The sequence below is a fragment of the Heteronotia binoei genome, chromosome 3 (genome assembly GCF_032191835.1).
Source record: "Heteronotia binoei isolate CCM8104 ecotype False Entrance Well chromosome 3, APGP_CSIRO_Hbin_v1, whole genome shotgun sequence".
NCBI lineage: Eukaryota > Metazoa > Chordata > Lepidosauria > Squamata > Gekkonidae > Heteronotia > Heteronotia binoei.
In genome coordinates, this window is record NC_083225.1 from 133976336 (window position 1) to 134001769 (window position 25434).

The window sequence follows — 25434 nt, forward strand, 5'->3', positions numbered from 1 at the left end:
TACACATTGCTGGTTTGCCATGATAGCACTGAACTGGAAGTGCAGAAAAAGAAGGACTGTGTTACATCAGATGTAATGTGAAACATTACATATCAATGCAAGATGCAGCATTCAGACATACTATTTCTAAATATGGAAGCTCTATTGATAGCTGTTATGATAGCTGTTATGCCCTGTGGTGCAGAGTGGTAAAGCTGCAGTACTGCAGTGCTAAGCTCTGCTCACGACCTGAGTTCGATCCCAGAGGAAGCTGGGTTCAGGTAGCCGGCTCATGGTTGACTCAGCCTTCCATCTTTCCAAGGTCGGTAAAATGAGTACCCAACTTGCTGGGGGGGAAGTGTAGATGACTGGGGAAGGCAATGGCAAACCACCCTGTAAAAAAGTCTGCTGTGAAAACCTTATGATGCGATGTCACCTCAGAGTTGAAAATGACTGGTGCTTCCACAGGGGACTACCTTTACCTTATGAATAGTCATTTATATACTTAGTTCCTATGAATTTATCTACCCCGTTTCTTTTAAAGTAATTGATGCTATCACAACATCCTGCAGCAAAGAATTTCATACATTAAGACGAACTGTGCAAAAAAAATGATCTCTTTTGTTCGTCTTGATAGAATCATATTTTATGGCCAAAACTGTTTTTAGATGCAGAATAATTTATCTGTATTTATTCTCTGGATATAATTTATAAAAACCAAAGATTCAGTTCATATGGGCGGCCCATAATATGCTCTTAATGCTTTAGCAATAACTTGACTGGTTGAACTGAAAATAATTGTTAAAGTACTTGAAATGGAAGCATTGCTGACTGCACTCATTGCAAAGTCAGAGACCTGGCACATAACAGATTTTTTTGTGTTTGGGAACCATCTGTTATAGCGAGATTCTGAGTTTACCATGTTTCTCTGAGTAAAGGATGCTTTAGTCTCTTCCTGGCTCTTCCACAAGCCAGATAACTGAGATGGAGATTCACACTGATTTTTCACTAGCATTGCTCCGCCCCCAGGCTTCTGTTTCCCCTGGTATAAGCAACTGATTTCCCACCAGTTGCTCTGCAGCTGCATTTTGATGTGGGGCTCCCTCCAGTTCCCCTCACGGCTTTGTGATGCTGTCTTTTAAGGATTAAGAAACCATGAGGGGAACTGGAGGGAGCTGTGCTTCAAAATGTGTCCACGGAGCAACTGGTGGGAAATCAATCACTTATGGGGGGCGGGGGGAGAAGTCTGGGAGCGGAGCAACGCTAGTGAGAAATCTGTCTCAGATTTGTCAGGATCACAGTCCCACTTTTGATCTCACAACCTGAATCAGAGGAAAGACATCTGCCAAAACTTTTGGAGCTAGTTTGGCTGAAGAGTGTGTTGGAAGAGATGCCTAATTACAGCCTAATGAGCCTCATTTCAGGTTTGTTGCAAGGTTTTAAACAAGATGGACTCTTCATGGTGGTCAAGTTTATCCCACAACATGGAGGACAACTGGTTTATTATTAGCATTCATCATGTCCGAGTGATACCAAGGGGTTGTGTGATCATTCCATGAAGACTGTAGTGCCATCAGCTAACCCCAGCATGATGTTCTGATATGCCGCACCATTCATCAGTAGTTTTCTTGCTTATTTCTCAATGAACCTTCAGGATGTTCAGTTATCTGCTGTCTGTACTTTTGGAAGTAATACTATACAATTTTGCCCCAAAATACAGCATTTCCAGGATCAATATAGTTCTAATATAATTTGAGTTCTAGTCTCTTAGAGAAAATATACATATGTAAAAACATGTAATACATATGTAAAAACTGCCTTTTTACATACCTTCCTGCAATTTTTCCTAACAGTTGCTTTGTGTCTTGATGGTGGCATTAAGCATACCCTGAAGAGCCTGCAGATTCCTAAGAAAATCTGCTCTTTTTTGAATGTCTTTTTCTGAGTACCTAACAGTGAATGAGACCTTTGCAGTGCAGTCCTAAACTGTGATACCCTTCTAAACCCACTGATTTTTATGGGTCAAGAAAGATGTGATTGTATTTCGAATACCACCATTGGCCACCTACTATTATTAACTCTGACTGGCAGCATTACCCAAGGACTCAGGCAGGCAGAGGGTCCCTTCCTTACCTAACATGCTTTAACTGACATGCTGGGACTAAAACCACAGATTTCTTCCCATTCATTCAATTTATTTATAACATTTTGATGATGTCTTTCCACCCAAACAGGATCCCCAAGGATAAAACATGACAACAGTGCAACAGTAAAACAGCATTAAAATATAAGTAAATATAAAACTTTAAATAAAACATGTAAACACACATAACAACAACCCCCAGGGAGGAGGGCTGATAACAGTTAGTGGGATTTGTACAAGTCTGCCAAACAAAATTGTTTTTCTCTTCTGGCAGAAAATAAAAGTAGAGGGAGACAGAGGAATTTCTTTGGGAAGAGAGTTCCAAAGTTTTGGCACCATGACCAATAAGGTCCTTTTTTAGATTGCCACCTGCCCTAGCCTCAGATGGGGGAGGCCCCTGAAATAGGGCCTCCAAAGAGTCAGGATGGAGTAAATTCATAAGGAAGTAGGCAGTCCTTAAGATATGTTGGATCCAAGCCTAACAGGACTTTCAAAAGTTATTACCAGCACCTTGAATTGAACCTGGAAGCAAATTGGGAGCCACTGTAGATGGAACAAGCCCTGACCAGGATAGCCCAGGCAAGCCTTTCCCCTGGAAAATGTATAGCTTATCTCTATTTCATCGTCATCTTATCATATACGTCAACTACATTCCAGAACCCCAGCTGATTCTTACAGATGGCCAGTTATCTACACTCTTTCCGGCTGCTGCTCATACCATATAAGGCTAAGATTACCCTCCAATAGCTCTTACCTTTCACCCACTTTCTACTGACCTACATTCTAGCAGCTAGCTGCTAGCAATAAGAATGCTTGATAGTGCTTAATTTCATAAAGAGGTCTTGTGGCCAATTTCATAAAGAAGATCAACCCCAAAAGAAATTCCACCACAATCTCATAAGAACTCAGAAGCTAAGAAGGGTTGACTGGGGTTAGCACTTGGATGGAAGACTTCCTCAGAATACCCAGTTGGGAAGATAGGGGCAGACTTTATTCCAGGCACCTGTTCACAATTTTCACAGATTTCCTGGGATCTGCTAAAAGCACAAAATACAGCTGATTGTCATCTGCTGTTCAAGTCAGGGCATACCACTTTAGACACCAACAACATTTTCAGGGTACAAGCTTTCTAAAGAAAGGAGATTTGACACTCAGAAGCCTATATCCCCACAATCTTCTTGGTCTCTAATGTGCTACTGGATTCGAGTCTTAGCTGTTCTTATGGACCAACTTGGTTACCCTCTTCTGAAAGTATCTTCTGAAATGTTTGTTTTCTTTAAAATGCACAATATGCACAAAGATAAACACAGTGACTATAAACCAGGAAAAACAGATCTAATTCCATCCACCCAGCTTTCTTTTCCCCTCTGTTTTACAGTTTCTGCTTCACATGGCCAACTATCTTTAAAACTCAGAGGACTTTCTAATGCATTAATGAAGCATGAAGGAGAGGGGGTGTCAGTGTTCAAAGATAAGGTTCCCAGATCCCAACATTTATAGCACATAATGCAACACCAGGAATTCACCTGCTCAAAAGCTATCTAATATTAATTTTAAAAGCTCAAGTAATAAACATATTGCAAGAAGGACCATTCTAGTAAGTGGAACAGAGTAATCTGTCATGCTCTCACATTATTTTCACAAGCAGGATCTTCCCTAGAGGGAAAGACTGAGGAATGTATTTTTTCTAAAAGTGTCTGAATTATACAGGACTCCTGAACACAGAAATAGCCAGTGCTGTTCACTTCAGTTTGAGGATGCAGCCTGAGAACTCAGAAGAGGATGGTTATAGCAAGGAGTCTGTTCCAGGCATACCACAATTGGCAATGTTCTGTTGTTACTGTGAGGGACTCCAATATAGTCTGTGCATTTCTAATGAGCAATGCTTAAACATGTAAGATTTTGGATGAAGAAATACACAGCCTATCAAAAAGTTTGAAGGGGAAAAAAAGAGATGTGCCAGAATCAAAAGCCTACATGATTGCACAAGCTTGGCACAATTCCTGTTACCTTTAATGAGTTTTGTTTAAAATGAAATTAGTCAGTTTGAAGAAAGTGGAGATGGATAAATACACTTACTGGTAAATAAAGTCTAGCCTTCTGCAACATTTTATGAGTTTCCAACATATACCACAATAATGCTTGTTCCAGTATCAGGATTTCATTAGCTAAATGACACAAGCATTGTTGGAGAAGTGTCCAGTGAGGGTGGATAAACAGCTGAACGAAGAGCTGAGTAAGCAATGCCTTGTACATTGTAGCCAGAGACTTAGAATTTGATAGAGTTTAAAATTGGAAGCCTCTCCCATGTGGATGCTGCCAAAAAGCACTCTATCCAGCTATAGTTTTCATCCAATGAGTGTTGCAGATATCTACATAACAACTGTGCAAAGCTAGAGTAGATACCAAATGGCCATCAGAAGTAACCCTGCCTATATGCAGTTGTCATGACTTCCCTCTTAAAATATGTAGTGCTACCACCAGGAATTTAATTCCAAACACATTCTCCACTTAATTGTGCCCAAACTCTCAGGGTTCTTCATTGGATTATGTGGCCCTGAGGATGAGATTCTTATGTTATTAAAAACATAGCACTCCAGGTTAAGATAAAACAAAATAAAACTTTATTTGCACAATAAGTATATTGGTTTGAAGATGTTTATAGATTAATTCTTCAGTAAATAATAACTTCTGATTGAGGTGTCAATCTTTCACTTCACACACTCCTCACTCTCAAATCCTCCTTTCTCCTCCTAACTCAACTTTCTGACAGCTTCTGTCTCTCACACTCCTGTAATACTCTGACAATATTAGGTTTTGGCTCTCTATCTAGCCCCTAATATGTCCTCTAAAGTATTCTTCTTTCTTTTCCTAGTATCTTAATGCCTTTCACTGCACTAGTATGAGATTCTAATCAGATGACTGCTTCTCAGACTCTGTAGACCAGGGGTGGCCAACAGTAGCTCTACAGATGTTTTTTGCCTACAACTCCCGTCAGCCCCAGCTATCAGCCATGGGAGTTGTAGGCAAAAAACATCTGGAGAGCTACTGTTGGCCACCCCTGCTGTAGACTGTTGACTGACCACAACTGTTTGTTAACTGCTGTCCCTCTGCTGAGAGTTAACTGCTGACTGACTTCTCTCCCCACCCCCACTTCTTAGCTCCACCCATGCTCTCTCAGTCACCAACCAATCACCTCACTAACTCACTCTCCCTCTTTCACCCCCCCCTTTCTCTTCTGCAACTTCCTAACAATTAAAGGAACACATATATAAATTAAAATCGTTACAGCCTTAATACGTGAAAAAAATTTCAGGAGCTTCCACATGGCCATATTCACAGATCTAGCTCTACAGCTATCAAAAGAAGCCCCCTCTCCCCCCCCCAACAAAGGTACAAGCAAGGAGCTTCAAGAAGAGACAAAAGTTTCTTATACATATACACATTCCTGTGAGTGAATTGAAATTTATTACATCTGCACCTGATGTGAGAGAACTATGACTAGTTTGTACTATCAAAACATGTTCTATGTGAAGTAGTTTATGAAAACAACTCAGAAATTACTGGTCAAAATGTGGCTGCTTGCTTTTTAACTAGGACACCCCAATATGATTATATCACCTCCATTTAAAGCCATTGCACTGATGATCTGTATCAGTGATACTCAATCAGTGATTTGAGAGTCGCCTGATTCTGACATGCTACCTGAGACTCTTCTGGGCACCGTTCCCTAACATGGCACCCTGCCCCATCTTTCAGGGAAGTGGGCAAGGCCCTGCAATTCCCAGCTTTCAACACCAGAACAGTTAAACTGTGGGCATCCATGAGGTGCAGGTCTCATGCCAGGGATGGAAGTAAATGCGGCTCTATTGGTTGGTGTTAATTGTGAATGTAGCTGAGTACCATTGATCTATATGCTTTTGGATACAATTTCAAGTGCTGAGTCTTACCTACAAGCCCTTTATGTTTTTCACAGAATCTGCTGGCTGTAACTTTGATTAGACTTACACAAACCATCATAGCCGATTTTCAACCTTTTCCCCATTGTGACAACTACTTTCTGGAACGACCTGCCTGAAGAGATGTTCAAGCTTCCTTCAGAAAGACTCTTGGGCATTTTCTTTAGAAGGGGGCACTTGCTAGGCAATTACATTGGATTTTTGTGAAGTATTTTTGCCCTCACTTGAGAGGCAGTGCTGTTAATAGTTAACATTTTGTTTTTAACAGTATTTTAAAGATGTCTTATTATTGCTGCTAATCTGGTGTCTTGAACATTCTAGGAAAAGTATTATGTCTTTAGCCTCATTATTTGTATTGACTGCTTTTGTCACAAGGCCTGTTCTCTAAACTTCCATTTTTCAAGTATATTTAGTGGATCCTTGGGGGCCCTCATACCCTGAATATAAGTCCTAAATTCATTCTTAGACTGCACTTAAGATAAGCCTTTTCTGAAATTATAGTGGGGAATGAATGCATTTCCTCCCATGCTTGCAATACCAAGCTGCAGTGAAATAAGGGTTCTGTTATTTTAAAACAGGGTTCTCCAATGTGGCACCTGGGGGCCACAGGGTGCCCTTGTAGGTTTTGCCCACCACTGCTCAGCTGGGTAGCAGGGGGGCAAGTCTAGGGGAAATATTGTGGCTGAGCAGTGAATGCTACAGCATCACCTATATATGATAATATCATTTTGAAATTGTGCTACAAGTGATGGCACTGGGTCACCTGCTGCAACCCTACCTGGCACCCACTGAACTTTTCAGAAAGTGTGTGAGGTTACTGTAAGGCAGGGCTATGTGTTATTGGCTGCCCCCATCCAAATAGGAAGGTTTTCCTAGAGGATCAGGTAGGTGGGTGAGTTTTCCTTAGTCAGTGTGTGGCTCCACTTCTCCTTTGGGCTTGCCTTCTTCCTAGGAGGTGTGAGGAAGGAAGTGTTCCATTTAGCTGTGTCTGCTGTGGCTGTTATTTTGGGGTAGCACTCACCACCACTACCCTAAAATGCCACAGGATCAAAAAGGCTGAGCACTCCTTTTTAAAAAATGTATCAGCCACCTTTTTAATGTACACAAAAGATTTGCACAATTGTGGTAAAAGAACTGCAAAAACATAATAAATAGAAGCAATTGCATTGAATTTGGGTAAACCTCCTGTCATGTGCTTATTGCAGGGAATATTCCTTATATATCAGATCAGGCAACTTAAAAAAAAAAAAAACCAAAACGCTTTTGTGCCTTCAAAAGAATTTGGGGCACAGATTCTCCTTCCGACGTAAGGGCACTATCTACCAATCTCCGCCTGCTATGTAGCGCTTCAAGACGCAAGAGCCGGAGAGAAAGCTGGAAGCTGGCAACCGTCTTTGCCACAAAGCTCCACCATCCGGGACTTCTTCCTGGTCACTCCGTTCAGCAAAGAAAGAGTAAATCGCCAGGCCTGCTAAGATTTCAGCGGTTTGAAGAACTCGTAGACGAAGATGGTGTGCCTCCGCAGTAGAAAACGGATGCCTGAAAGGATTATGTTGCGTTCCAAGGCCCAGCAACGGTGGTTTTTATTTTGTTTTTGAATGCCGCTGCGGGCCAGCGCGCTTTCATAAACCCGGCGAGGATTCCTTAAGGAACATGGCAGTTCTCCGTGGTCTCTCCTCACAGTATAATGCAACAGTGGTGAGTACGCGCAGATTCGTCCACTTTCATCTCCCCCTCCGGATGAGAGACTCGGATAGGCCATACGATCAGTACAAGCGAGTATGGTATGGACGGGACAGTGGACGGAACGATCCGTGAAAATGGCAGGGGTGCCTCCTTGTGTAGCCATGAAGTCATGCAAACGATTAAAGGAAATACTTGCGCAGTGCAATGGGGGCGGGATAAAAGTAAAGAAGCAGACTGAGAAAAGCAGAGCTGAGAGCGGCTCGTTGGTCTAGGGGTATGATTCTCGCTTCGGGTGCGAGAGGTCCCGGGTTCAAATCCCGGACGAGCCCGCGAAGGGGGGGAGGACATTAAAGACTCTCTCTCCTATTTTGGGGGACCTCAGCAGTTTATTAATTTTACAGCTGTTTCATCACAGTCTTAGCGAGGGTTACTTGAGGACAGAGACGTTTGATGGCGGGGAGACGTGCCTGAGACTGCGCTAAGAATACTAGTGTAACATCCCCCCCCCTCCCCGAAAAGGTTAACGTGGGATGCCGAGGGCTGAAAGAAGGAGCAAAATATTACCCGATTAAGGTTGCTGTTTGTGTCTTTACACAATATCCGAGAGCTGGATTGAGAACCATGAAATACAAAAAAGAGAAATACCAGATTACGAGGCAGTATGCATAATTTAAAAGAGGCTCAAAATCTTATTTTATTTTTGGGTTTGTTTTTACTGAAAGTCAAGCAAGACAGTTTCATTCATTTTATTTTCTCATCAGAATCCTTCAATTGCAGCCCCTCCCCCCCATTTCACTGAATAGATGTATTATTAGAGTTATTTTATATGCAAGAAAATAGGGCACAGAGAAACAGGAAAATTTTATTTTTCTCACGATCTCTCATAAGGTTACGCAATGAGTAGCGCAAACAGCAACATAATCGTATTTGCACACAACCTCTTCCTACCCTAATACACTGCATAATATAATATATAGCTGTAAACATGGGGAAGAGATTTAAATATACAGGGGGAAACACTTCTTTGTTAAAGAGGGAAAATAAAGGGCTCGTCCGGGATTTGAACCCGGGACCTCTCGCACCCTAAGCGAGAATCATACCCCTAGACCAACGAGCCACTCTACTGAAGTTGTCTCAGTATTCTAGGAAAAGTTAAGAGTTTTGGTTTGTTCCTTTCAGGATTCTATGGCTATATGGATTCCAAAGTACTGATGTCCTTTAATCGTTCAGTAACTTACTTTTGCAAAAACATGCACACACAACCAAAAACTAAAGAAATTAAACTGTTTTTCCGGTGATTTGCTTGTGGTGGAATGCACACAGGCTAATCTGTTGTACAATTAGCTATCTATTTTGTTCGGTTTTTGCTATGGTCTTTCACTCATGCAGCGTAAGATATGGTTTTATTGGCAGCCGTGAATTCTACAATCCCCAGTTAGAATATGGATGCCGAATAAAGAAACCATGAAAATATATTCAGAATGCATCAAAATTCCACAATATATGGAGCTGGATTGTTTGCATGTGGGGATGCAATGGGTGTGCGCTCCTTATAATGAATTTACTGTGCCGCGATCTCTTTCCACCTCTTTGCCCTCTCCGGCATTCGCTCCAGTGGTGTGTCCATAGACTCGAAGAAGACCGTGCATCAAGGAGGACATCACAGCCATACTGCAAGTCCCACAAAATGCTATGCAGTCAAAATGGGGGCAGGGGCATAAACCTACAGTAGTGCTGTAATGTAATGTAATGTTCCTTCCAAACAAGGTATTACATTGCTTTTAATTTTATTTCTGTCCCCGCTCATAGACCAACATGCTCAGTCTTCAATTTCCCTAAATTCTTTTTGAACCTATAGAATTTCCAAAGTTCTTTAGTTGACGCGAAAGACGCTTGCCGGATCCAGGCCCGTAGCTACGAGGGGGCCTGTAGGGGCACAGCCCCCTGACTGCTGAAAGAGGCCTACTGACTCTGGGACCCCAAGCAGCCCCTGGGGCCTCTGCCATGGCTCCAGGAGAGCGGAGAGGTCGCTTCTGGGGCGGGGGGCATAAGTGGTCCCAGCCTCTGGCCTGAGTTAAAGGGTCCGCCTATCAGCTGAGCCGTGGACCCTTTAACTGGCAGCGGCTGGGGGCTGCTTCTGCAGCCGGCCCGCATGTTATTTTACTGATGGGGAAGAGAGGGCGACGGTGAACTCGCCACAGCCCTCTGTTCCCTACCACTAAAACAGCGTGCGGGCTAGCAGCAGTCGCGATGAGCAGGGGAAGGAGGAGCAGCAAGCAGGAGAGCGCCACAGCAGCGGGCCAGCAGAGCACGTTGGCAAAGCGCTGCAGTGGTGGGTGGGGGCGAGCAGAGCATGGTGACTCGAAGGTGCCGGGGGGGGGAGTCTCCTGCCTAGGGCCTATTCACCCTAGAGCTGCTCCTGACAGCAGAAGCAGCCCCCAGCCCCCTGCTACTCAAAGGGTCTGTGGATCAGCTGTTTTGCGGGCCTTTAACTCATGCGGGACCTGCTTCTGCTGCTGGCCCGCACGTTATTTTACTGGTGGGGAAGAGAGTGAGGTGGTGAGCTTGCCGCAGACCTCTGTTCCCTGCTGTTAAAACAGCGCGTGGGCTGGCAGCAGTCGCAATGAGTGGGGGGAGGAGGGGTAGTGAGCAGGGGACCGCTACAGTGGCAGGTGAGCAGAGCGCAGCAGCAGGCAAGTGGCAGCGGGGGACAAACGGAGCGCCACAGTGGCAGGTGGAGGCGAGCGGAGTGCAGCGGCCTATTTGTCCTAGAGCTGCTCCTGGCAGCAGAAGCAGCCCCCAGCCCCGCCCTTGCTACTTAAAGGGCCCGTGAATCAGCTGTTTTGCGGGCCCTTAACTCGCTCAGGAGCCTGATTCTGCTGCCGGTCTGTGCGTTATTTTACTGGTGGGGAAGAGAGGCCGGTGGTGAGCTTGCTGCAGTCTTCTGTTCCCTGCCACTAAAACACTGTGCAGGCTGACGACTGTTGTGGCGAGTGGGGGGAGGAGGGGCAGTGAGCGGTGAAGCGCCGCGGTAGCAGGCAAGCAGAGCATGGTGGCTGGGAGGCGCTGGTAGGGGGTTGCCTGCCTAGGGCCTATTTGCCCTAGAGCCACTCCTGGCAGCAGAAGCAGCCCCCAGCCCCCCCCCCCCCCCGCTACTTAAAGGGCCCATGGATCAGCTGTTTCATGGACCCTTAATTTGCTCAGGGGCCTGCTTCTGCTGCTGGCCCATGCATTATTTTACTGGTGGGGAAGAGAGGACAGTGATGAGCTCACCACAACCCTCCATTCCCTACCACTAAAACAGCACATGGGCCAGTGGCAGAAACAGCCCCCAGCCTCAGTGCAAGATAAAGGACCCATGAAACAGCTGATCCACGGGCCCTTTAACTCACCAGGGGGCTGGGGGCTGCTTCTGCCCCCAGCCCAGAAGCAAGTTGGTTGGGGGGGGGAGGGAGGGAGGACGGTGGCAAGAGAAAGAGGCAGGGAGGAAGCCACTAGAGGGAAGGTTGTTTGGGGCACTGGGCGGGGCATCAGTGCCCCCTGAAAAATGTAAATGGCCCTCCCACCTTCCAAATTCTGGCTATAGCCCTGGCGGGATCTCATCTGGCATATTTCTGAATGTAGTAGTAGTAGGCTTCGGGATTAGGTACGTTTGGCATCCACAAGAGGGCCTTCGCAGAGCTGGCCGGAGATGAAGAAGGCACACCGTCTAGGGAGACGGAAGCACCCGCCGCCACAGCCACCATGGCTAACCCGGGCGGAGTGAAGGGTCGCCTCGAAGAGTTCAACCCCGCTAAACCAGAGAGGTGGGAGACCTACACGGAGCGGGTCGATTGCTACCTTCGAGCAAACATGATAACGGACGACAGCCGTAAGAGAGACGTGATCATGAGCGTCTGCGAATACCTGGCCGCTCTCCGCCAAATTGCGGGAAACTGTAGCTTCGACAAGCTAGAGGAGGCCCTGAGGGACCGCTTCGCCTGGGGCCTGAGGGACGAAAGACTACAGCAGAAGCTCTTTGCAAAGGAAGAGCTCACCCTCCAGGGCGCCTTCAATGAGGCCACCGCATTCAAGAGAGCCACTAAAGCTTTCCACAACCTGCGGGCAGAAGCCGTCCACCAGGAGGAGATGACGCAGAGCCAGCCAGAGGAGGAGGAGACACACCAGCTATGCCGCCCACCAGGGACGGGAATGAGAGCGACCCAGCGGCCACAAGCGATTGAGAAACCAGCCACCACCAAGTGCGCCAGCTGCGGGGACCCACACGAGCGGCGGGACTGCCACATCGCAACGTGGACTGCCAGAACTGCGGGAAAATGGGCCACATCACGCAGGCCTGCCGGGCTAAGGCCACAGATGCCAGTCCACCAACCAAGACTCGATCGAGGACTACTTGACCGCCTCGACTAGCCTGCCCAGGCTGTGGCCAGCTGGTTTTATACTACGGGACTTCCAAAAGAACCCTGTACAGATTCTGGGATGGGCCACAGTGAGGGTGGAGTTTAAGAGCTTTAGAGGGAAACTTGATATACTGGAGGTCAAACGCCAGCTCACCAGACCTGGGCCTGGCCTGGTTTCGACCGCTGGGAATTCAGATCGTGGGGATGCAGCAGCTGGGGGCACAGGGGTTCAAGCACGTGTGCCGGGAATTCCCAAAGGTGTTTGATGGGGCCCTAGGGTGCTACAAGGGCCCTCCCATCTCCTTACCCCTTGACCCCCACGTACGACCGATATGGCTGAAGGCCAGGCGGGTTCCATTCACTCTTAAGCCCAAAATCGAAGCAGAGCTGGACCATCTCACTGCTGGAACCGGTTTCATATGCCACATGGGAAACCCCAATAGTTACCCCGGTGAAGCCAAATGGGGACGTGTGCATATGCGCTGATTACAAGTGCACCATAAACAAGGCACTACAAGACAACCCATACCCCGTTTTAGTAGTCAGCCACGTTTTGGCAGCACTAGCGGGGTCAAAAAATTTTGGGAAGCTGGACTTGGCCCAGGCGTATTAGCAGCTTCCAGTGGACACCGAGACGGTGGAAGCCCGGACCATAGTGACCCACAGGGGAGCGTTTAGGGTGAAGCGGTTGCAATTTGGGGTGAGTGTGGCTCCGGGGGTTTTTCAGAGCCTGATGGATTCTCTCCTCAAAGGGATCCCCAGGGTGCAACCGTTTTTCGACGACGTTCTGATCACCGCACCGGACGTGGAGGAGTTCAGTAACCGTCTGTGAGAGGTTCTCCGCAGATTCCAGGCGGCCAGACTGAAAGTCAAGTGGGAAAAGTGCTACCTCGGGGTGCCAAGGGTGGAGTTCTTGGGGTTTGAGGTGGACGCTGCAGGGATCCACCCGACGGCCGACAAAACCAAGGCCATTGCAGATGCCCCGGTCCCCACGTGCAAGGCGGAGCTACAAAGTTTCTTGGGGTTATTAAATTTTTATCATTCGTTTTTGCCCCACAAAGCGGCCATAGCAGAACCCCTCCATAGGCTCTTGGATAAAAACGCCCTGTGGGTCTGGGGAAAGTAGCAGGCAGCCGCTTTTCAGGCGATCAAGGGGCTCCTCGTATCCAATATCATGCTCCACCACTTCGATGAAGCCCTGCCGGTGATCTTAGCATGTGATGCGTCACCGTATGGGGTGGGCACTGTCCTGGGTCACCAACTCCCGGATGGGAGGGAGGTCCCGGTAGCCTACTACTCCAGGACCCTGACACCCGCGGAGCGCAACTATGCCCAGATCGATAAGGAGGCCTTAGCAATTGTGGCAGGGGTGCATAAATTCAATGACTACCTGTACGGTAGGCGTTTTACAATAGCCATGGACCACAAGCCGCTCCTGGGACTCCTCGCCCCAAACCGTCAGACGCCACAGATTCTGTCGCAGCGTGTCCTGCGGTGGAATCAATTCCTAAACTCCTATTCGTATGCCCTGGTCCACCGCCCGGGCAAGGCGATGGGACACGCGGACGCCCTCAGTCGCCTGCCGCTGCCCTCCATGGACCCGGCCTCAGCCCACCATGTGATGCTCATTGAAACGCTACCAGAGAGGCCCCTCCACGCCGCCGAGGTAGCGAAGGCCACGGGGCAGGACAAAATACTCGCGCGGGTTCTCGTCTGGGTGGGGAGGGGATGGCCTGAGGGAAAACAGACAGAAGAATTCAGGGCATTCACAACACACAGGGAAGAACTGTCCACACACAAGGGGGGTCTTCTCTGGAGAAGCAGGGTGGTGGTTCCCCCCCCATTGTGGAAACAAGTGCTGGAAGCCCTACATGAAACTCATCCAGGGATTGTGCGGATGAAGGCCCTAGCACGCAGCTATGTATGGTGGCCAGGGATGGACGAGGAGATCGAGGGGTGGGTTTGAAGGTGCCAGGCCTGCCAGGAGTCTAGGCCCGAACCGCCCAGTGCCCCGGTCCACCACTGGGAAGCCCATAGGAGGCCGTGGTCCAGGTTGCACATTGACTTTGCGGGGCCATTTCAGGGCCAAACATTCTTCATTCTGGTTGACGTGTACACCAAGTGGTTGAAAGTTATCCCCGTAGCTTCCACCTCAACGGCGGCAGCAGTCCGGGCATCGCGAAGGGTTCTTTGCACACACAGAATTCCTGACACCATCGTCTCGGATAATGGGACAGCGTTCACCTCCCAGGAGTTCTTGCAGAGATATCTAATACAACACATACGGTCTGCCCCCTTTCATCCGGCCACCAACGGCCAAGCGGAACAGATGGTGCGCACCACAAAGGAGGCCCTGGGACATATAGTACAGGGGGACTGGGACCACCGCTTGGCCGCATTCTTATTGGATAATAGAATCACCCCCAACCCAGTCACCAGGGTGAGCCCAGCCGAGTTGTTAATGGGGAGGAAGCTGATCACAAGGTTAGACCGCTTGCATCTAGACCGGGCCACTGATCTCCACAGTTCGCCCAAGATCAGGGAAGCGGCTAGGGGGTTCTTCCCGGGAGATCCGGTGTACGTAAGGAACTATGCAAGCGGCCCCGAGTGGGTAGCGGGCCGGGTGCTGCGCGTGACCGGGTCCCGCCACTGTGACGTCTCAACGGAGGGGGGCCAAATCCTGCGGAGGCATATAGATAGATGCGCCGCTGCACCCTACCGGAAGAGCCGGCTGTAGTAAGGAAGGAGGATGAACCAACAGCCGCAACCACACCGAGAGCTACCCCGCCCATGCCAACCACGCCGACTGTTCGGGCGGAAGAGCAGCACTGTGGCGGGGGTGACCCCCTAGGAGCTGGGGCAACAGGTGGCGGACAGCCGTGGGCCGGTGTTACCCCCATGCGGGGAAACTGCCGCCCCGTCCGCCGCAGCAGCGGCGGCCCCGGCTGGCCCGGTGGCCACTCCTACTCCACAAGTAACTCCAAGGAGATCGACCAGGGAACATAAGGCCCCAGCATACTTGCAAGACTATGTGTCCTGAACTAGGGGGGGAGGAGTGTTATGTCTTGAAACGTAAGCTAATGTACCGCGAGGCAATCGCTACAGAGGAGACCAGGGGAAACCCACGGGTCCCCGGATGTAGCTCGCCAGATGCCCCGCCCATCAAGATCTGTGGTGGGAAGTTTAACTGGCCAGGATTGGACTGGTCAGACTGGGGGGCAGTTCCGGGAAATGTATATAAGCGGGACCCGGCTGGCATGTTCTCTCTCTTGTAATATACCACGGAATAAAGCATGTTGCCTTCAACCCGTCTCGTAACTCAGTACATTACACACTCAAAACAATAACTGATTGGTGGGGGACATTTTTAAAAACTGTAAACACAAAATCACCTTTTGAAAGAGCAAAGAAGCATAGTGTCCTTGTGGAATCAATAAAGTTGAAATGAAAACACTTTGGCTGTCCAGTTAGAGAGAGAGACAGACAGAGATTGATTAAAAAGCAGTGATTTTAACTGTTGTTTTTCCTCTCAGGATACAGATTGCTAAAACTCCCTAATTCTGATGCTAGTGCTGGATGAAGCACAAACAGGGTTTCCTCCTAATTCCTATGGAGGTGGGGTAAGTGCACCTTGAACAAGTAAGGAAAGGTTGATAGTGGAGGTAGGCTAGCTATCAAGGAATTCAGTAGCTGCTAATTAGACAGCATCATCTTCTTTAGAACATAATAGCAATTTGCTGAATCAGACCAGTGGTCCATCTGGTCCAGCATCCTGTTTCACACAACAGCCAAGCTGTTGCTCAGGAGGGCAAACAGGGCATAGAGCCCAAGACCATCCCCTGTTGCTGCCTCCTTGCACTTGTATTCAGAGGTTTGCTGCCTCTGGATACGGAGACTGCTTTCAGTCACCATGACTAGTAACCATGGACTTCTTCTCCATGAATCAGTCTAATCTCCTCCCCTTAAAGCTATCTATGTCCATGGCCAACACAAGTAAATATTTCCTTTCATCTATTCTGAGGCTGTTTCCCAACAATTTCATTGGGTATCCCAAAGATCTAGTATTATGAAGAAGAGAGAAAAAGCTCCCTCAATGAACTTCGAGCCCATGCAGGATTTTATAAGCCTATGTCACAAGTTTTAAGTTTTAAAGAGATGCTCTTTAAAAAACAACCCTATATTCTTGTAATGGTAACAAAAGATCAGAAACACAAATGCATACATTTCATTCTCCATTGCCTCAAAACTGGTGAAGATCCAGAACGGGGGAGGGGGGATAATTTTGAAGGACAGAGAAACTGGCCTTACAGCATCCTCTAATAGCCAAAAAGTATGTAAAAATTGGATTATTAATCCTTAATATCCCTTGGAGAGCCCTGAGTTAGACAATTGGCACATTTGAAATAATTGGCACATGAGACTCTTGGGAGTTTTCAGGTCTTTTTCCATACCTGCTGGGATATGAGTGAAAGCAAGATTTGTGCTGGTCAAATATATGAGAAAACATAAAAGATACAGACAGACAGACAGACAGGCAATTCTATATGGAGATCACTGGAACAATGAACAGATCACATAGTCTGATGTCTGTGAGCATGGTATAGGGGGGGAATTACTTTTAAAAAGGAGGGAGGGAATTGAATACCCAAGAAATATCTCTCAGACCATTTAGCAGTGTAATAAGATTGGAATGGGGAGATCTAGGGAAAACAAATTGGGCTAGCACTTTTCATAAAAAATAATTTTTCTGCCATTTTCCAGCAACAGGTTCTACACACCTAACACAGCCACAGGACTAAAGGATGTATAACCCTGGTTCAGGGCCATAGCCAGGATTTTAAAAAGTCAGGGGGGCACCCTTTCCCATCCACTGCAGGGCTTGACGCTTCTCAGAAGCTTTCTGGGGTAGGGGCAAAATGTGGCCCAACTGAGGTAGCCAACCCTAAAACTTTGGAGTGAAGAAGGGACTGCACCTTGCGTGCTAGCAGGGGGGTTTCCTTCCACCTCCTTCTCTCCCATCCTGGCACTTGGCAGCCAGGAGCGCCATTCATCTCCCCCCTTCCCCAGCCCATTCCATATGGCTTCCTCTGCCTTCCTCCTCTCCGCCTGCTGCTTTTGCTGCTGCACTGCACTGTGCACTGCTCAGCTCTCCTGGCTCTGCTGCCACTAGTGACACTTCACTGGCTCAGCCATGACAAAAAGAAAATGAAAAAGAAGAATGCGTGCCAGAGGCTCCCTGGGAGTCAGGGGGCCATGCCTGGAAGTCGGGCCTCTGGCTACAGGCCTGCCCTGGTTGAATGTATAATCCCATTTGAAGCAAAATCTGATTATTCTGGTAGATAAAAAAGGCAAACAAGCATACAACACATCAGTTGTGTGCATTCATGCTCTTTCCCAGACTGGGACACAAAATATGACAAGATTCTCTTCAGAAGAGGCTTTCCCACACCCCTCCCTCCTTCTTTTCCAAGAAAACTACCACATCCTTCCCTACCAGGAATTTGAAGGAATAGAAGAGCATTGTGGGAGTTGCCACTCACAGTGGCAAAAACACGCGTGCAGAAATAACCTTCAGCTCTAGAAAGAAGTTCCTGAGCAAGCCTATATCATGTCTCCCCTTAGCCAGTTTTTTTCCTAACTTGTAAAGTCCTAGACTCACAGATTTTTCTTATAGGAAAGGTTCTCTAACCCCCTAATCCTTGTTGCCTTCCTTTCTCTCTCAAGTACTTTTTGAGATTTGGCAATCAGAACTGCACACACTATTCCAAATGAGGCCATACCAGTGCCTTATCCAAGACAAGAGCATTACAATATCGGCCATTTTATTTTCAGTCCCTTTCCTAATAATTTGCACCACGGAGTTTGGCTTTTTCACCACTGCTACACATTGGGTTGACATTTTCGTTGAGCTTTCCACTACAAACCAAAGATATCTCAATCTCAGTTTCAGCCTATTTAGACCACATTACAATTAGGATTTTTCCACCACCAAACATGTCAAGTTGTGAGCAATTTATGGCCACCCATAGGGTTTTCAAGGCAAGAGACATTCAGAGGGGGTTTGTAGTTGCCTGAGTCTGCCTACTGACCTTGGACTTCCCTGAAGGTCTCCCATGCTAAACTGTTGGAATACAAGTTATGCACATTTCACACATTATAGAGTTAACTGTTTGTTTACCTGGAAGAGGAAATGATGTATTGTAACCTAAACTCAATTGTGAACCCAGTCTTCTAAGCCCCGGAAAACATGTAAACATAGCATTGGTCAGAAAGGACATTAGGTGTGAAAAGCTTTGATGTTGTATGCAAGCTGAATTGCCCTTTTTCCTGGTGTTTTCTGGGATAAAGAAGTGAGAAAAATACCCCTAATTCCAGAACATCGTAGTCACCCGCTTGGTTGCCAGCGTGTCTGGAGACTCAACTCGCACACATCTGCCAGAAGAACATGGGTTTTGTCTACCAAACTGGAAGGGACTTATGAGTACTAACAGCCACAACATTACAGCAGCATTCCGTGTCTCTTGAGGAGTGCTAACCAGGAGAACAAATGGTTTCCAGTCGCTCTGTGTGATCCCCATCTCAGCCATAGCAGCGGAAGAAGGTGTGCCGCCAGGAATTGTCCAGGCAAGCGGTTTCCAGCCTTGACCATAGAATCCATCTTGGGAGGCTAACACCACCAGCAGCTATCTTCCTGCAGTGCCAGACTCCATAACAGCGAAGCGGGAGGCTCACGTACTCAACAGATGTCACCTATGCATAAAGCCATCAAGCTTATCTTAGGCGTGGATCTTGTCAGACCGCCTAAGCCTTTGTCCAACGGAACTCAAGACAAAGACTGGTGCCAATAGAAGATCGAAGAGAACATCTTCACCCAGAGCCAAGTTTCTTTGTATAGACCAGGTGTTACCTAGGAAGCAATTTGGCCATCTATTGTCACCTTTTTAGATAAGTTTGATAGACTTAAGTACCCCCCCACCTTAATAATTTTTCCCATTCTTTCCCTTAATGGTTGCCCTGGAGCCTCCCCCTTGGCCATTGTTACCTGGAAGTCCTAAGGCCATTGTTACCTGGAAGTCAGTTAACTAAGGCCAAGTCTGCTCATTGGCTAGCTATGAGCATCCAATCAGGGACCGCCAATTAACTGGCTATTGGCTACTGCATAAGTCTAGGCCTTATGGTCATTGCAGAGCCTCCCCTTTTTCTGAGGTCATGTACCAGCTGACCACCCCTGTACCTTCCATCCCCTAAGGGCTCAAGGTAGTCCTTATAACCTATGACCCAGCTCCACACAGGTGTGCATTTAGCAGTACCCCAGTTCCGCTGTCTAGATACATCCCCGATTCCTGATCAGTTGAGGGTTCCCTCCCACTAGTCCTCATTCGTCGCCATTGGAGCCTTCCTTGAAGACTACGATCGGTAATTATCACCCTGTTTGTCCATCCTTGTGTTGTCTCTGCATCTCTCTCTATTTTTCTTAGGACTGTATGTATGTTTTATGAGTTTATTATCTTGTATGTGTGTTCTACATTTTTCTACAATAAATTTTTAATTGTTTTTACTTAATTAGTGTCCTTGGCAATTTTAAGCAATAATTTCTGGACGTGTATCCTGTATACATAGATTCAAAGATCCTTTTAAACCAGGTGCCCACCTGTCAATTCCCCAACCTCGTTTTGAGGGCATTTTGGTTTACAAAGAAGCCAGACAAAGGGTTGTAATCCATAGCCATGTAGAGGTCAGACAAAATTAGACCAGCTGGTTAAGTTGTATTTCTTTTTATCCCAAGTACCCTAACCTGATGTTTTCAGGTAAACTTTATTTCTTTTGATAAGCTTAAGCCTCGACTCAAATTATTGCCACTCCACACCTCTGAATTTTCAAGTATCTCCAACACAAGCACTGACCCTGTTTAGCTTCTGAGATCAGATGAGATTAGGCTAGCCTGGGCAATCCAGATTAGGACTAGTTTATGTTTCTCATGGTCTATGTTGGAGTCCCATTTTCTTAAATGATACAGCTGTTTTTGGATATCACAATGTGATGTGGTTTATACGAATTGTGGTTTATTATGACACCTGCATTCACTGATCAGTTAGTTAAGCAGCATTGCTCTATCTAGAAACACAACAGTAACAATGGAAGAATGTTTGTTCTCTTTGAAGGGGCATGGTAGAAAAACAACAAGCAGACAGATTTATACAGAAGATGGTTACAGAATAGTTACAGGATAGTCTTTTCAGAATTTTGTTTACCACTTTTTATTGCGACATTAACTTCAGGCTTCAGTTGGGAGAAAGTACAAGAAATATAGGAATTCTTTGAAGAGGAGAGGGGAAACAAGAAGGAAATCATTTGAACATGATCTTGGTAGAATTTTTAAAATTTCAAGCTATGTTGATTGTAGGTGAGTTGATGTGGGTGGTTGGAGTATTTATGAGTTTAGACCTGTTCTCTGATTTGTTGTTTGTTTATCTTATCTCCACCTAACTTGTTTGCCTTCTGTAAAATGGATGTTGTGTTGCAACAGTGTATGTGGGTGCAAAGGAGAGGTTTGGTATTGCAAGACTAAGACCTCACCCCTAACTCGCTCTCACCTTGTGGCTTTGGACAAACCTCTTGCTTCCAACTAGTCCATCATGTTTCTAGCAACAGCCAGCCAAATTCCTCTGGAAAGATTACAGATAAGGACATGAGGTGATGAGGGCAGCAGTATTCCCTTCTTTTAGGAGTTTCTTTTTTTGGTGGGGAGGTCTACATGCAACATTATGCAGAACATGGAGTCCCCAGATTTGGACTGATCACAAAAAAATAAGTCAATTTGATGATACTGATTGGCATATGTAGTAAGGCAATATCTCAGTAATGTGATGCCCTATTCTTAATTCACTTCTGCTATTCCAGAAGTCACTTATGGAGATGCACTGATCTCAAGAATTTTCCAGATGAAATTGTACCTCTGTTAGAATTTACTGAATGCAGTCCATATAAGTATGCTTATATGAACATAAACTCTACTGAATGCAATAGGACTTACTTAAGAAAAAGCATGTATAGGTACGGTTGGGAACACCTAACCAAGTCTTTTTTGTAGAAAAAGCCCAGCAGGAACTCATTTGCATATTAGGCCACAGACCCCAGACACCAAAAGGAGCCTTGTGGCGCAGAGTGTTAAAGCTGCAGTACTGCAGTCCTAAGCTCTGCTCACGACCTGAGTTCGATCCCTGGTGGAAGCTGGGTTTTCAGGTAGCCGGCTCAAGGTTGACTCAGCCTTCCATCATTCCGAGGTCGGTAAAATGAGTACCCAGCTTGCTGGGGGGAAAGTGTAGATCAGGGGTGGCCAACGGTAGCTCTCCAGATGTTTTTTGCCTACAACTCCCATCAGCCCCAGCCAGCATGGCCAATGGCTGGGACTGATGGGAGTAGTAGGCAAAAAACATCTGGAGAGCTACCATTGGCCGCCCCTGTTGTAGATGACTGGGGAAGGCAATGGCAAACCACCCTGTAAAAAAGTCTGCCATGAAAACGTTTTGAAAGCAACGTCACCCCAGAGTCAGAAACAACTGGTGCTTGCACAGGGGACTTTTCCTTTCCCAGACACCAAACCAGTTGGAACTGTATTCCTGTGCATTCCTGCTTTTTTTTTTTTTTTAAGCCCACCACATAACTAAAATGAAGACTGACAATATGGCTAGTTGCATTTCAGCATCTAGTTTTTTCTGAATTAACTAAATAGCTCACATATTTTGCTACTCTTACCATTGGGACCTGGCTTCAGAGCTGCATCTCAAAGATGGAAACTGTGGCATAGTTTGTATTAATCAACAGAGAATGCAAGCAGATGTACATTGTCCAAACACAAAGGGAGAAGTGATTGCAGTCAGGCCAGACTACTGTGGCAGATAAATTTTAGGAAATTACTATGGCTGTAGCAGCTAGTCAGTTTATTCTGTCTGTCCTTGGCAGGAACAAGTGGACCTGCATTTCCAATACCTTTTTGAGGTCTGTGGCCTTTGCAGCTTCATATCTCTGCTAGGCTGAAGAATGGACAAGTATCCCAAGGCATATTCAGATGTCTCCTATTTGAATTATGTCCTTGTCCCATGTACAGAAGCCATTTGCCACTTCAACAGCTAGTTGTGTTCATTTCCCTCATAGCCACATATCCAGTTCCACCTGCAGCAAATACATACACAACTCTACTGCACATAGGAACAGCTTATAGTAGTGTATCTCAAGGGTAACCCAACCTTTACCAGAGACACCACACGAGGAAGCTTACTTTTAATAGCTTAGATCCTGTTACTTTCTTTCACCATGTTGGACCTTATGAGTGTCCTGCTAAGAGTAAAACTAGACATGACAGTATTCATAGGTTTGACCTGGGGATGCTGCTGTCTTTTAACGCAAGTTTTAAAATGCTGCACGGACCCAATCGTGATTTGGTGCACAGCAGGGGGAGGCTGAGGAGCTCTCGTTTCCCTCCTGTATGCTAGGGAATTCTGTTTGAAATTCTATTTCTTTATCTCAAACAGTGTGATGGATCACTGGATCAAATAATCATTGAGAGGCATTTAACATGAAAAAGCAAAAATATATTTATTTCTACAGGGAAAGGGTACTGGGAGGTAACAACAAACACTATAGAACTACATGCTTACACTAGAAGATCATGTGCTTAATGGAGACTACTTCCTCCTTCTTCTTGACCTCTCTGCCTGAACAAAGGAAGTCACCTGACTAACTGACCAAACAGACAAAACAGGTTTTCCCGCTTCCAGACTTGATTGACATCAGTCAGTATCTTCTTCCCAGGTGATGCAGACAATAGGGAATCAGGCACAGTGTTAACCCTATAATAAGGACATACAGAACAGATACATATTTCCAACATCCCTTCTCAATGCCTAATGTGCAAGTCATTATACATTCAACAGTCATTACTCATTAGTCACTATAACATTCACATCAACTAGATTCATCATTTCACGTAAATGTTCGAATCTAGCACAAGGTAATGGCTTAATAAGTATATCAGCTATCATAGCTTCTGTACAACAATATTCTATCTTAATCAGCCCCTTCTGGTGTAAATCTTTCACTAGCTCACATTAAATACCAATAGATCTACTTCTGGCCATTCTACTTTCCCCTTTACATATAGCAATACACGCTTGGTTACCTTCAAACATTTCAATAGGTACAGGTTCTTTTATCTCAAAGTCTTTCAGCAGATGAAAAATCCATTCAAGTTCACTGCAGGCACTGGCTACTGACACACACTCAGCTTCTGCTGCAGATTGTGCCATTATAGTCTGTTTTCTGCTAGTCCATTCTACAAGTCCATTTCCATAGAAGAACAAGTATCTGCTGGTTGATCTGTAATTGCACGATTCTTCTGCATAGCTGGCATCCATGTATTCAACTAGTCTGGGATTCTCAGAAGGTTCAATGATCAGTCTTGAGTCCATAGTCCCTTTTAAGTATCTGGCAAGTTTCTTTACTGCATTCCAATCGTGGTGATTAGGCGAACTTACTTTTCTGCTCAATATTCCAACAGCAGCTGTAATTCCAATATTCCAATATCAGGTCTGGTAGTTTTACTCAGGTACAGGAGTTTTCCTATAGCTTCTCTGTACTCTCCAATGTCTTTGAGTGGTTGACCACCCTGAGATCTCAGGTATGCAGGTTCAAGAGGTATCTTAAATTCTTTACAATCTCTCATGCCAAGGGATTCTATAAAATCCATAATCTTTCGTCTTTGGCACAGTTGAAAAATTCCATTCTCAGATCTCTCAATCTGTATTCCTAGATAGTGTTTAATATCTCCAAGTCTTTTGACTTCAACCTCTTTGTTCAGCTTTTCAACAATGTCTTTAATGCCTTCTTTGTTCTTGCAGCTCACGACCAAATTGTCAACGTAAACCAGAATGTATTGATATTCTCCATCTTTGAGTCTAGTGTACATGCAGGGTTCTGCTTTCCTTTGCTCAAATCCTTGTTGCTGTAGTAGTCCAGTTATTTTGTCATACCAACTTTTCACAGCCTGTTTCAAACCATACAGTCCTTTGTTGAGTTTGAAAACATAGTTCTCTTTGCTCCTATAGTCTGGATTGCATGCACATAAGTTCCTTCAGACGTTTAGTCACATTCTCCCCTTCTTGCACTTGAAAACCAAATATTTTTGCCCTTTAAATCATGAATAGTGCTTATGGAAGTTTTGTTGTATTTATTTTTAAGGCATTCAAGCATTTCTTTTGCAGTTTTAAAATTATGCAATTCAGGAATTTCATATGACTCAAGAGATTCTAAAATGAGAGTTTTTGCAAAACCATCTAGCCGTTTAAAATTTAATTTTTCTTGCTCATTCTCAGGGAGATTTTCAGTCAAAACTCGTTCAGCTTCATAAATCTCAAGTCTTTGCGTTAGGAGTGAGAGCCAGAATGAGAAATTATTCTTAGTAAACTTCAGGGTAAATCCTATCACTGGTAGGATACTCACAGAACCAAAACCAAGATATACAGTGGCTGTTCCTGAAGACGTGGAACAGAAGATCCAATGGTTCCTGCTGCTCCTGCAGATGTGGAAACAGAAGGTCCAGTGGCTCCTCTCTCTGGGCTCGACATTTTCACAGCAATCAGGCAGGACAGGGTTAAAGATTCTTCCTTCCTCACTGGAGAGAAAAGGCGGCTGAAGGTGCGCACATGGTTGCAGCAAGGCTCTTCCAAGGTCTCGGACATAATCCATAGAAAAAGAGTTTAAAAGCTCCAAAAATTCTCTTTCTAGCACATCTGAGGCTGTTAGACAAAAGTAGCAACGTTTCCAGATCAAGACAATCTGAATTCAAAGCTCATTTAAGTCAGAACGCTCTCAGTAATGGCAAGAGAAAAAAAAAGACATTGTTTTAAAATTGAGGCTTGTCTGCACAGCATAGCAGCCTTTTGCTTATTGCTTTCTAAATGCTCTCAAAGGCGATCCAGATAAAAAAATCATTTAGAGTTCAAAAAACAGTCCATTCTATAAGCTACCAGCTTGATGGCAAAAACCAAGAACCATCCTCTGCTACCAGTTTTGTTAGGAAATTCTGTTTGAAATTCTGTTTCTTTATCTCAAACAGTACAATGGATTACTGGATCAAATAATCATTGAGAGGCATATAACATGAAAAAGCAAAAACATATTTATTTCTACAGGGAAAGGGTACTGGGAGGTGAAACAACAAACACTATAGAACTACATGCTTACACTAGAAGATCATGTGCTTAATGGA

General features: G+C 45.7%; 1 protein-coding gene and 2 non-coding genes across 3 annotated transcripts in view; 2 read left to right on the forward strand and 1 right to left on the reverse strand.

Annotated features, from left to right (window-relative positions):
• Nucleotides 1-8499, forward strand: part of RCSD1 (RCSD domain containing 1) — a 58078-nt gene extending 49579 nt beyond the window's left edge. The window contains exon 7 of the mRNA XM_060234482.1: nt 8484-8499. Coding sequence (XP_060090465.1) covers nt 8484-8486 — 3 coding nt within the window. The 3' untranslated portion in view covers nt 8487-8499. The remainder of the gene's footprint in view (nt 1-8483) is intronic.
• TRNAP-CGG (transfer RNA proline (anticodon CGG)) lies at nt 8025-8096 on the forward strand. The gene has a single exon. It is a non-coding gene; the product is annotated as a tRNA-Pro (tRNA).
• A 313-nt stretch (nt 8500-8812) lies between the features above and the next one.
• On the reverse strand, nt 8813-8884 carry TRNAP-AGG (transfer RNA proline (anticodon AGG)). Its single transcript has one exon. It is a non-coding gene; the product is annotated as a tRNA-Pro (tRNA).
• Between the last annotated feature and the right edge of the window lie 16550 nt (nt 8885-25434).